At 39.0% G+C, this 13,413-nt stretch overlaps 1 protein-coding gene across 3 annotated transcripts; it reads left to right on the plus strand.

Moving 5' to 3' along the window:
• The first annotated feature begins 2,708 nt into the window (after window positions 1-2,708).
• On the plus strand, window positions 2,709-11,599 carry LOC122781483 (serine/threonine-protein kinase ICK-like). Of its 3 annotated transcripts, XM_044045165.1 has the most exons (14): window positions 2,709-2,928; window positions 3,798-4,047; window positions 4,153-4,207; window positions 5,669-5,790; window positions 5,868-5,947; window positions 6,044-6,176; window positions 6,788-6,959; window positions 7,499-7,666; window positions 7,974-8,378; window positions 9,408-9,616; window positions 9,730-9,872; window positions 10,048-10,164; window positions 10,265-10,378; window positions 10,462-11,599. In XM_044045165.1, exons 2-14 carry the CDS (start codon window positions 3,947-3,949, stop codon window positions 10,611-10,613), a joined length of 1,971 nt encoding a protein of 656 aa, XP_043901100.1. In that variant the 5' UTR covers window positions 2,709-2,928; window positions 3,798-3,946; the 3' UTR covers window positions 10,614-11,599. The 3 variants fall into 3 exon arrangements, with proteins under 3 accessions (XP_043901100.1, XP_043901101.1, XP_043901103.1); XM_044045168.1 differs by lacking the exons at window positions 2,709-2,928; window positions 3,798-4,047 and adding an exon at window positions 5,145-5,177 and having other exon boundaries at window positions 4,175-4,207; XM_044045166.1 differs by lacking the exons at window positions 2,709-2,928; window positions 3,798-4,047 and having other exon boundaries at window positions 4,170-4,207; window positions 5,118-5,790.
• The last annotated feature ends 1,814 nt before the right edge of the window (window positions 11,600-13,413 follow it).

Raw genomic sequence — 13,413 nt, forward strand, 5'->3', positions numbered from 1 at the left:
AGAGCGGAGAAGCCCTGCGAGGAAAAGCCTAATCTGGAAGGGCCTTTTCTCAGATATAGACTGGCAGAGAACGTGGTTGTTACCACACGAATTCCCTATTTATGAAATTAGGGAAGAACATGAAAGACAAGTCCAAACAATATACAGTGCTAAACATATTTATTAGGCCACAGCAGACCTAAATTAACAGCATTTTATGTTTCTTTAACGGTTAATACACCAGTATGTAGAAGTTATTTAACTGAAATGATATTTTAAAGCTAATGCTAAAATATAAGTATTACTTTTATACATGAATTTTCAAATCTACTGTTTTACAAAAAAAAAAAAAATTTATTATTTCTATTCATTATTTCTTGATTAAAATGTATTCCTGAACAGAAAAGTGGTTGAATGTTGTGCTGGATTAATGTTTTCTAGATTTCTCAGAGAAACCCAGTGAGCCAGCTCAAATTTGTGTATGAAAAGGTGAATTCTGTTTATTTGCCAAATAAAATGTTTTAAACAAGTTTTTGAAAGATTTCTAAAATATTTGTTTTGTTGGTCTAATCATTTTTAAGCACTGTATATCCAACCAATTTGCACTTTTCCAAATTCTTGGTAATTGACAATAAATTTGTAACAGAACCTGAATTTCTGGGCTCGATTAGACAATTATGTGATAAGCAAACCTGCGACAAATATTAAAATCCAAGGTAGAGATGGTATAATATACTTTGAACATAAGAACTCAAGTTTCACATACACAAATGCAAGTTTTCTGGACTCTTCTGAAATCTGTCAATATGGATAAGAGTACACAACTGTTCATATTGGCACAAATCTCTTCAAAGAAAGAGCCATTCCCCTTAATCACGTACATTTTTATTTTGATATTGCTTGATTGGTTTATTTTACCTTTTGTACATTTATCTTTTGTATTTGTGGCTTATTGACATTGTTGAAATTGGAGTACTTGTCTGTTTCATGTACATGTTCAATTATTTTTCAAAAAAGCTGAAAACTTTTAGATTAAAATGATAGATTATTTCACTACGCCACCAGTACATACTTATATGATAAATATAGATTATTTCACTACATTTTCACTACACTTAAAGATACTTAATTTTAACATACAGATTATTTAATACATTATTACTGCTTTTATCTTATATACATATAGATTATCTCACCACATTATCACCACATTGAGATTATGGAAAGAGGCGGCGTTTCTTACCCGCTCATCCTTGAAGAGAGGATGTGTCGCTCTGCTTTCAGTCATGATATTATAGTACATCACTGTAATTAGTCTGTAATGGTGATCATTGTAAAGTATCAATTGATTTCACTTGAAAGGTGCCTTCATGAAGGTCTGCAGTGTACACATGTGTCAAACTGTCTTCTGCAGTAGCTGTAGATGACTGGACGTTTGAATTGAGATGAAGAGGCTTCGTCAGTTCTGACAAACTGGTTTAAAACAGGTATTTGACCTCTGAGGTTACATACATACCTGTCTAGAGAATCGTTACATTTGAACACTGCAGGTCTTTTACCCCTACCCTTTCAGGTTGTTGGTCTACTGCTGTATTTTTCTTTGTCAGATGTTCTCCTTTTGTAGTGTTTTTAATGAAGGTTCAAGATCAGAATACAGGAGCTGGAACCTTTTACAGACCACATCAATGACGTAGACAAGGACAAGATGTCAAAGACACAGAACTCCCTGGCTTTCTTGGATTGTGGTGGGCACATTGGAGGAGACAGAAACCCCAGCAACGAAATATACAGCCGTCATCAGAACCTGGCAGGAGTGTCCTCACTATACATGTCACAGCTCATCTGGACAGGACGCTGCTGTCCACCTACACCTGAAGGACAAGGGAGACCTAGAGAAACCACCACTCAATATAGGAACAATATTAGGCCTCATCTTTCATTCTTACATTGAAGTACAATGTTTTGTTTTCTTTTTTTTTTACCAATTGTACTAGTCAACAACTAGATAGGGATACAAACTGTGAAAGAAGGTTTTTCTTCTTTGTACTATTGTACTACCAGTGAAGTCATCTTACACTACTGGTGAACATATAGACCTTCTTGGTGCAAAAATGGTACATTATACACCTTTTGAAGAGACAGAAATTATTAAATTATTACAACATTGAGAACTATTTTGATCATCAATTTATTGGTGTGTACGGAAGAGGATTGGGGCCACATGTGAAGAAAAAATTGGAAAAAGATTAATTCTGACTATTTCAGAATCTCAGAGGTCAGGCTGTTTTATTTATTTATTTATTTATTTTTGTTTCCATTTTTTTCACATGTGGCCTCCTCCATTGGTTTGACTGTTTTTTCTTCTTTTTTAATAAACAAGTTTTTTGATCTCAGTTTCTTTAATGTCAATATTTGTTTCACTGTGACAGTGAAAGGGATATTTTTGTTGACCGGAAGTCAGAGATTGGACTCAAAGAAGACAAATCAAAACAAGAGATGACTGATCTTTTTGCATCCACCTTTGCAGTGACATTTGATATAGGTTGGATATTGTTTGTGGAGGGCTTTAAATCACATTAAATAGATATTAAATAGCTTAATGTGGTTCCATATGTTAACTTGTGTGCATTAACGGGATATCGACACATGACAAACAGTGCAAACGGTGGAGAGGGAGGCAGCAGATGACCATTTTAAATCTCGCGTTGTATCTTTGGAGGGCTGTGATTTGTTATGATGAGACCGCATCAACGCGAGACTACGATGCCTCCCCCTAAAAAACGGCCTAGCTGAAATTATATTTATGTTGTATGGTGATGCGTGTTGTTGTTTTTAAACGCAGTGGATTAGATCATCTCAACCAGACGAGATTATTATCCACTCAGGTATTTGTTGAGCCTCGTCCACAGATGCTCGTCTTTGTGTGGATGTCGATGTAACGGGAGGAGGGTGAGTGTTTTTCGCTGCTTTTCGTTGTATTTTGGGCTGTTTTTCGTGTAAAACAGCTGGGTTAGCTGTTAGCACAACAACATCACATTTAGCAGCAACTGTACAGTGTTCGTTCACCGTTAACTGCAGCACTCGACTCGTTAAACGTTAACTCAACTCCAGTGTAGTATTAGCTAAACCACACGTTCACGTAACTATGTGGATTACATCACAGTCATGATTATTTAGTGCCAAGTTAGCTTTGACGCTGCAAAGGAACCTCAACTTCAAATACAGCCACAAATTATCGGGGAAAACATGGAAAACAGCGTAAAAATGATGAAGGCCAGTGCTTTGAAAATGCACACTGCTGCCCACTGGTGGAAATGTTTAAAATTTAGACTTCATTCTACTGTATTGTCCATTACATTCACATAAAGTGGAAATTTGGCATATAAGTGGCACACAAACAATAACACACAAGACACAAATTGAAAAAATATATTAAAAAAATGCGGGTAGGCGGGTCTACTTGAGGGTAGGGATGGGAATCAGTATTGGTCTGATACTGGATCTGATATTGGCCAGATAAAAATGTGAAATCCGATACAATCCTATATATCACATGCTTCACTATGCACAGATTGTAAAAATGTAAATACAAATCAGCATAAGTCATTTTATCTGAGGACATCTTGAAATAGTGTCCCCATCATATAGTTTGTCTGCAGTATGGACACTTTCAAAATGTGGAATTAAAACATTATTGCAATTCTCTGTCAATCAAGTTACTGTGTGTGTCACGCCTAGTTTGTTGAGGGTATTGGGATTCATACAGCTGTACACAGGTAAACATCTTTCATCTCATCATCTTTTTTTTGTCTTCTCAGATAGACGAGGGCAAGTCCATGATACCATGAGTCCTCCAGCTCTGCCTGCGGTCTTCTGCTGTTGTCACAGGAAAATCTGGTTGCATTCAGCAGCAGGAGATGAACACATGGATATTCTCAGCCCATGATGACATGGAAATATAAGCATAATGGATAGATACACCAACATCAGACAGCTTGGGGACGGCACCTACGGCTCAGTGATTCTTGGCCGTAGTCTGGAGTCAGGAGAGCTTGTTGCCATAAAGAAGTGAGTATCTGGAAGTTTGTTATGTGTTTCAGTGGAAACTGCAATAAACCTGATTTTTCTAACATATATTAAAAAGACAAGCTAAAAAGTGGATTTATTCTCTAGAATGAAAAGAAAGTTCTACTCCTGGGAAGAATGTATTAATCTCCGTGAAGTCAAGGTGAGTTCATTATTTTAACATTATTTCACACTTTTGAACACACAAATGCATTATAGAAAAATCAACCCAACACTATTCTTAATAAAAGCTATTCAGAGTTTAATCTTAATTAAATGGAGAATACCCATATTTATTGATCAAATGTTTGTTATGGGCCCATATAACAAAGACACTTATGTAGGGGTTAAGTAGGGTTAAAAAAACTTGCCAATTCATATTGATCTTCATTTGAATGGTCTGATATTGACAAAACAACATAACATCACTGTTGTCTTGATGAGTAAAAAGGGCATGAAGGCAGACTAAGCATTGCTCACAGCACCCTCTGCTGAATAACTTAATTACTTCAAACTGCATTATCACTTTGGACTGAACTGTAGAGTTGTACTTGTTGTAAAAACTACTTTGGGTTCAAATGTTGTATTTTAAGGATGCAACAACTTGGAGATATTTTTTTTATTGTACAATTAGCAACATAAGTTCTATGAAATTCTCTTTGATGACCAAGTGAAATTGGTATGGAAAACTGAAGCATCTCTAAATGAATTGATAGCAAATTGAGTAAAATCAGAAGGAAAATCAAATACAATAATCCTGACCTTTTGTGAATCACAGTGTTGTAATGTAACAAAGCACATTTCATATCAGAAAAGTGATACTTAAGTTCACTAAGTGTCATATACTTAAAGACTTTTACTAAAGTAATATTGTAAAAGGTGACTTTTCCTGGTAAAACACTTGTAAATTTGTTGCTGTTCCTCAGCCCTAATGTTTAAATGATGTTTCCCTATTGGGTCGATTTCTCTGCATTTTGTTTTGACCAGCGAAGTTAATAATGACGTGATGATTTCTGAATAATTGTAGCCCAGTTGTCAAATATTTCTGTTTGTTTCTTTTCACACCATGTCAGTGTGTCACTGTCTAAATTTCCTCGCAGCTCAGAGTCACTCACCAGCTGTAACTGTAGAAGGTGATTCTTGTGTGCTGTTGGTTTTGAGCTCTGGTTTCCATCCCGGCCTACACACCCTCTCTCCTTGAGCTTGACTTTTTAACGCAGCAAAAAACGCGTAGAACACACTGGTCCTCAGAGTCCTGCTAATTAGATGTTAATTACTGCATGTCACACCTTAAAATCGCAAAATCCCTTTACAGCTTTCTTTCCTTACTAAACCTGTATCATCCCAGTGCATGGGAAGACTCTACATCCATCCTGCTTCCTATTACAGTTTATTTTTTCCCCCCTTTTTAAATAACTAAAATCACACCTTTTCAGCTTTTACCCCCAAACAAACACAAGCCATGTTGTAACTAGAGGGTTTTTGTTTTATAGTCCTAAGCTGTGCTTCTCTGAATGTGCTGCAGTGACTTGTGTTTAGAATCCAGCATGTTTAGATTAACTTTTAGATTAAAATTTTGTTGTTACTCTTACTTACTTTAAATATCGCTCTTGTTTTTTTTCAGTCCTTAAAGAAGCTCTGTCATGCAAATGTGATCAAGCTTAAAGAGGTGATTCGTGAAAATGATCACCTGTACTTTATATTCGAGTACATGAAGGAAAATCTATATCAGCTAATGAAAGACAGGTGCGTATATGTGTTGTAATTAAATTAGCATATTTTGTAAATGCTTTCAAGTTGTGTAACTTCTTTTTTTTTTGCAGAACTCGGTTGTTTCCTGAATCTGCAGTAAGAAATATTATGTTTCAGATATTACAGGGGCTCGCATTCATTCACAAACACGGTACGCACATTTACGTCTGTTAACCATTGCAGGGTTTTAAAGTAATATATTCCTTTGGGTCTGGCAGTTCATGCAGTATGTGTGTTTGTTTGTCAGGGTTTTTTCACAGGGACATCAAACCCGAGAATCTTCTGTGCATGGGACCAGAGCTGGTGAAAATAGCTGACTTCGGGCTTGTCCGTGAAATCAGATCTCGACCACCATACACAGACTACGTCTCGACCAGATGGTGAGTCAGTGTAACCCAGTTATAACAGCATTTATAAATCTAAGCGTGTGTGGACACTGTTTGGCCCCATTTTGCTGGACTGCCTTTGGGTGGAGTACAGCGTGCACTGTTTTGAAAGCGGCAGTTTCAAGTTGCACCGCTGTGTTAAACCGCACGGTATGAAATTTCTGCCCCTCAATCAAAACAATAACAGGAGACCTAGTTTGATGATGTTGGGAAGCAGCGTGGGAATGTGGAAATTGCCTGTGATTCATTACCGACAAATGCACACAATAAAAAGAAGAAAAAAAATACTAGTAGTACCGAAATATCCTTCCTCGCTCTGATGTGTCATTGGGGGGTTCCCCTGAAAGTTGGTTTAAGCAGACCTGCATCTTTAAGTATAAGAAACCGATGAAGATGAACCATTTATAAGAGATCCAACGGGATATCTTTATAAATGCACGACAAGGAACTTGTGTATTTTGTCAACCCAACATGTGAGTGCAGCATAACACTGCCCCCCAGAGGTCTGCACAGTAAATACAAAAACAAAACATTCTTTTGTATGTGACTTTAGGTCATGTATTTGAGTGCATTAAATCCCTAACTCTTTCTGTTTTTTTGACCAGGTACAGAGCCCCAGAGGTGCTCCTCAGATCCACATCCTACAGCACACCCATAGACCAGTGGGCTGTCGGCTGCATCATGGCAGAGCTTTACACCCTCAAGCCTCTGTTCCCAGGCTCCAGTGAAGTTGACACCATCTTCAAGATTTGCCAGGTTTTGGGTACACCAAAGAAGGTAATATTTATCACATGCCAAACACAGATACAGACATTAAATGCAGCCAATTGAGACTTAAGCTTTGTTGTATTCATATCTGTCAAATTATGTTATTAGCATTTGGAATTGAATGATGTAACTGTTAATTGGTTTAACGTGCACAATATGTGTATGTAATGCTCAAGGATGTCTTGTATAAACCTGTCATGAAACACCTGTTTCACAGTAGACATGTTTCAAGACGAAATAGTCAGACAAACACACATTTTACCAGTAATACTAATTAGGGTTCCACCTCAGGTCATGCTATTGTTCAAGTGACACCTAAATCTGTAGAAGCTGAAACGTGTGTCATTTTAAAACCACCAAAGTGTAAGGGCACCACCAGTTTAGCTGCATTTGGATTGAATGCGTTTCTATGACTGAATCTGAAGTATTGTACCTGTGTCAGACTTCAGCTCTCACTATTTCCTGGTCCACTATTCTGCTACTACTAGTTGTGTCAAAGTTAAACAAAAGCGCAGTACATTCAGTGTGTAATATATTTTTTCCTCTAGAATGATTGGGCAGAGGGATTCCAGCTGGCTAGTGCAATGAACTTCCGTTGGCCCCAGTGTGTTCCCAGTCATTTGAAGACGCTGATCCCAAATGCCAGTCCTGAAGCCATCCATCTGATGACAGATCTGCTACAGTGGGATCCTAAGAAAAGACCGTCTTCTGCCCAGGTATTGTCTGACCTACGTGTGCAGTGTTTCCTATGCTCAGCACTCTAGTATGTAACTTTTAAACTGTTTCTTAGTGTTGCTGTTGTTATATCTTGTGTCACCAACTTGGTTCCAAACAGGTTGGAGCTTGACTGAAAACACAAACAGGTCCAAGAGTAAATTCCACAGCTACTCTTCAGAGGGATTAAGTCTTCTTGCCCCTATCTGCCCTTGTGCTGTCACTGTATACACACAAATGCCCCCTCAGTCTGATCCAGGTCTGACACATTGTAAGCCGATGTCATGAGTCCAACTTCTGTCTTCTCAGGCTCTCAGGTACGCTTACTTCCATGTGGGCCAGGCTTTGGGAACTCCTCAGCAGATCTTGGAGCAGGGCCGCCCTCACCCGGCTCCTGTGCCACTGCAGGCCCCTCTGCAGTCTCAACAGGCACTGTTGCAGCAGCAGCAACAGCAACAGCAACAGTCCCTACTGCTGAAGCCTGTGCCTCCCTCTCAGCCTGCACCTCACAACCAACACTGCTCTAGCTCCAGGCCTCTCCAGCAGATCCAGCCCTCACCTGTACCTGCAGCTCTACAGGCTGGAGCATACCAACTGCACACAAAGCTGATGCGACCGCAGCAGCAGCAGAAGCACATCCTCAAACAGGAACAGCCTGAAGCAGCACCGCGGAGTTATCTCCCTTATATTGTAGACAAGGGTCTCCAGACCAAGGTGTGTGTTTGTTTTTTATGTGTTGTAAACATGTACAGATACAGCTGGGATTTCCGTCAGCCTGCTTTTCTGTGCATTTTGCATTTTTCTACCCTACAAAAAAACAATGGGGGATATGTATACTTCTATACTTGTAGCCAGGGCATAAACATTTTCACATGTCAATATCACATGACTGTAATGTCATGTGATCTATATTTTGCTGCTCTGGAAAAATAGGGAAAACTGTGGATTCGGTGGGTAAGAAGAGACACATTTGGACTGATGAGAAAACTTTGGACTTAGTATTTAAAGGCACATGTTACTGCTACAATGAAAAAGGTGAAAGCAGCAATGAAACGTGACCATGTATGAACAGTCACTGCTGCTCTTTATGCAAGTCATGATTGTCCCTTCTTATCTCATCTGTGGTGACCTTGACTTTTGAGCCACTGTGCAATATTGTCTAAACAGCAGTGGATGGAAACGTACACAAATGTGCATTTTCTTTTACCGAAATTCATCTAAAAGCCTAGCTTGTGATCCTGTGGTTTAGAGTTACGCTCTATGCTCAGTCAGGGGTGTCAAACTCATTTTTGTTCAGGGGCCACATAGAGCACAATTTGATCTCAAGGGGGCCGGACCAGTAAAAATAGTGAAATAATAGCATAATAACCTATGAACAACAAGAACCCCTTTGTTTTTTCTCCTTTGTTTTATATTTACTGAAGGATAATTTTACAAAACATGAAATTTCTTGAGAAATATAAGTGCAATTTCGACAATATCGTGCTTAAATTTACTATTTACACAGCACACTGGATCTATAAAGGCACAAACATTTAGTCATGGGTATCTGGAGCATTTGACATTACGTTTAGATTAGTGTGAAATTTTAACAAATTCATCCTGTGGGCCGATTGGACCCTCTGGCGGGCCGGTTCTGGCCCCCGGGCCGTATGTTTGACACCCCTGCTCTAAGTGATGGTATGAACATGTTATTGTGCAGGTATTTAACCCATACGTTGCTGATGTCGATTGCACTTTTAGCAAACGAGACAGGAGTCGGAAAATGCCAACCTACTGAGCCATCACCATAAACCTAAAGGAGGGCGGCGACGATGGGGACATGGCGGCGGTCACCTGAAAGGTGAAGACTGGGATGAGTATGAAGAACCCGATCTGACCTCCATAGGCATTCTGGGAAAACATGATTTCTCCACAGAGAAGTCAAGGCCCTGTGACGATGTGCTGAGCAGGTGAGTTTATGATCTATTGTTGTGGCAGATTTGAATGCTTCAGTGCATAGAAAGGACGCAGGATCTGAACTTCACATCACTTCAGTGTCACTCAAAGTGCTCTGTTTTTTTAGATACGGAAATGTTCTTGACTTCAGTCGACCCAGTGAAAAGGACGATGCACCTTTAAACCTGAATAAGAGTACAGCTTATCAAGAGCCATCGAGAACTGCATCTGCTAAACAGCATTATCTGAGACAGTCGAGGCATTTACCTGGTAAGATAAGTGATCAACTATGTGATAGTTCAAAACTCGCCCATGGGCAGAATCAAAAACAATAAACCAGGGAGCGCAAATGCAAGACTCCAAACAAGCGAAATTCCGATCATTGCAGACAAAGTATATCTTCAATCAGATAAAAGACTAGTTTCATCATAACTTTCTCCCACAGGCATTAGCACAAAGAAGAACGTCGCCATGAATACCACTAAATACTTCAGTGGAGGCCATCTTTGGGGCAACAGTAGTATTCCGTTTGGAGGGACTCTACCCAGCCGAGGTGCTCACGGTAATCCACCAGCTACTGTACATCTCACCCTGAAACTCCACTACAATGCGTCACTGAGCTAGGTTCAAGTCAATGGGTTTTTTTTGTTTTGTTTTTTTAGGTACAAATGCGATCCCAGGTGTATACGTGCCATCGTTTTACAAAAAACATCAAGACATCGGATCTGCAGGTCACAGAAGTCATCAGGGTCCTTCAGTGGAACGAACAGCATCAAGTAAGTGCAAAAATCTCAGCCTTTTCGGTGTCTTTTAGGAAACTTCCAACCACATCTTATATTAATTGCCATTTATTTTTTAGATTATGCAACATGGCGGTCTGGCCGGAGTCAGACAAACACCTCCAGCAACATGCCGTTGGCCAATGAGGGCACTCCAGATCTGCTGCCTCGCTTACCAGTGCAGACCATCCATGGGCGAACAGACTGGTCTGCCAAATATGGACACCGCTAGTTGCCTCTGTGGAGCTCTTATCTGTGCACCTGTGGACTGTCTGTAAAAATGGACCTAAAGTCTTCCAGTGGTAAAGTGAAATTCCAGTATGAAGCCTCAACATTTGGGTACCTATTGGACAGTACTAATTGTCAGTCACTTTTCCTTGAAATTGGAGTATGATTTTTAAAAAAAAGTGACATTGCCATCTTTGAAAATGACCTGAAATTAGCAATTGAGACCAATAACCTACTAGGAAAATCTGTAAATCCTTTTATATATATCCAGTGAAAAGTCAACTTATCTTTCTACAAACGTCCTCTGCGTCACTTTTTAACTGGAAATACTTGATCCATTTCTATAAACAGTCTTTTAAATGTGTGCACTGAAAGAGAAATCTGTGTTCCTCAGAACTCTCTTCACCCCCCCCAAAGAGTAGGCCTAGTTGTTTTATAATGTAAAAAATCTGTAACATACATCTTACACAGCAATAAACCTTTGTTTAATGACGTGTACTATAGATGTCGTGAGTTGTCGTACGGCTAAATTCAAAAACAGCCACGGTTTGAGCCCAGATTTGCTCCTGTGTTTTTTTTTTTTCTATTTCTGTCTGTAAATAAATAAACGACTGTCCCGCAGGTCACAGCTGAACCAGTTCACTTCAGATATATTGCTGTTCACCAAACTGTACATGATATGCATATTATAACTTAAAGAAAATCTCCACTGTGACTTGTGTTTGGCTATTTAAGTTGCCTCTGTACAGTTTTTTTACATTCCTGCTGTATTTGTGTGTTTTTGTTTTTTTTTTTTTAAATGGTCACCTTGTTTACCATTATCTGTGCATTTGTTGTAAATGCAACTCAAGGCAGTTTTGTAACTCCAGTCACATTTTTTGAGCACATTATATACAATTTATTTTGCATTCAACCGTGAAATAATCCATGTTTTCGCATTCTATACTCTTGGCCAAATGAAGTCGGATTAAAGGCAGTGATTGAGTTCAATGTGTGTCATTTTTACATATCTGCTTATTTTCCCTAAATCCTACCAGCAACAGGATAAGTGCAGGAACCCTGGTGAAGCAGTGCACTCCAAGTTATCTGTCTATCCATCCATCATCTACCGCTTTGTCCTCCACCGTTTTTTAAGTTTTAAACAGCACATTTGACACTCAAACCAAAGCCCCACAATACACCATGTAATGGAACACCAAAAGTAAGCAACTTTAAACCAAAGACTGACAAAGCTGATTAACCCATTTTGTGCAAAAAAACAAAAACAAACTGTTACAACTTGGCCAATCCTGGTCCAATCTGAACCAAACTTTTATACAGGCCCTGAAGATGCCTGTATAGAAATATTAAATTCTGAAAACTGCGGCCCCTGGTGACGGCAGACGGAATTACACTTACAGTTTTAGATGCTGCCCCAGACCTGTCCTGAACATGTCCATAAAAGATTACCTCCCCACAGGAAGTAGAAGCCCGAAACAGGAAGTAAAGTCCAAGGTGGACACACGGACATTCGCGAGTCCTTGAGCTCCAACCCGTTCAGAACTGCTTGCAGAACTAGTTTTTAAATTTCTTTGTTCTATATAACACAAATCATTAAAACCAATTCATTTTGTGGACAAGGAATTGAAAAATATAATTGACTGGTGAATTGATTATAAAAAAATCAAAAAAAAAAAATCAGCCCCCTTCTCCACAAAAGCATCATCACACAATTCACGATGCACTGGATGCTGAGACTGGAAGAATCGTCTCCTCACCCCGCTCTCCATCTTGGGTCACCAGTGTTTGCAGCTTGCAACAAGCCACTGACTTCTTTGTCTACCGCTCGGTTATTCCAAGCCTGATCTTTACTTTAGGAAACATCTCGTAAATCTGTGCCTCACACTTTAGTGTTTAACTGTTGAATATTTTCCTGCACTAATGTGTGCTGCTGGTGTTAATGGTACTGCAAACACTGTTCAAATAACTATTTGAATAGCACTTTTCAAAACAACTCCACAAAGTGCTTTCCATAGTAGAAAAATAAAACCTTTAAGCATAAAATGGTAAAGAGAGAATTAAAAGATAAAATGAAAAGCCAGATGAAATAAAATAGTAAAAATACATCTGTAGTTAAAAGAAGGCATTTTAAAGCAAAGTAGTCTAATGTTCAGTGGCATATTTTTATGCATTAGCCATATTTAGTGTTAGTGGCTAGAAGTAAGGAAGTTGTGAGATGGGGCAAGTAGCAGCATCACCATCCACTGTAGCATTCCCTGCTTTAGAGTCCAATTTATTATATTCCCTTTAAAATCTTGTACAAATCCATATAGGGTTTGAGTTTTCTGGTTAAGATCAACCGAACACTTGGCGCAGTTTCAAAAGGTGCCAAGTCTACAGTAACAGATCAGTGCAATTCTTTTTAATAGAATTCCACATCTTTAAGTTCAAAGCACTAATTTGTCAAAATAACACTCATCACAGAAAAAATACAAGTCAACCATAAAGTTAAGAACAAAAGTTTTACTTGTTATAAAGAAGGCAATAAATACAAGTTTTCAATGTCTAACATTACAGGCTGAAAGTAGCAGTGTCTGTACACCATCATCATCTACAAGTGATGTGATTTACACTACAAATCTGTCCATTCCAATCCTTTGTTTCGGAGGAAGACCTATACATGCATATCATGACAAGCCGAGTCACAAAATCAGATGGATCCTTGTCTGATTTTGGAAACTGCACAGCCATGGTATGCCACTCAGTCAGGATCCGTGGCCAGATTTCCTCACACACAGAGAAGAAGGGGAAGGACGAAATGCCTT

This window comes from Solea senegalensis, linkage group LG15, assembly GCF_019176455.1.
Source record: "Solea senegalensis isolate Sse05_10M linkage group LG15, IFAPA_SoseM_1, whole genome shotgun sequence".
Classification (NCBI taxonomy): Eukaryota; Metazoa; Chordata; class Actinopteri; order Pleuronectiformes; family Soleidae; genus Solea; species Solea senegalensis.

What these genes read in the sequence shown, in the direction of transcription:
- LOC122781483 (XM_044045165.1), top strand. Translation starts at nt 3,947, where the DNA reads ATGGATAGATACACCAACATCAGACAGCTTGGGGACGGCACCTACGGC. An exon ending in TGTGACGATGTGCTGAGCAG is followed by an intron (nt 9,617 to 9,729) that starts GTGAGTTTATGA and finishes CTGTTTTTTTAG; the next exon opens with ATACGGAAATGTTCTTGACT. An exon ending in AGTGGAACGAACAGCATCAA is followed by an intron (nt 10,379 to 10,461) that starts GTAAGTGCAAAA and finishes TTTATTTTTTAG; the next exon opens with ATTATGCAACATGGCGGTCT.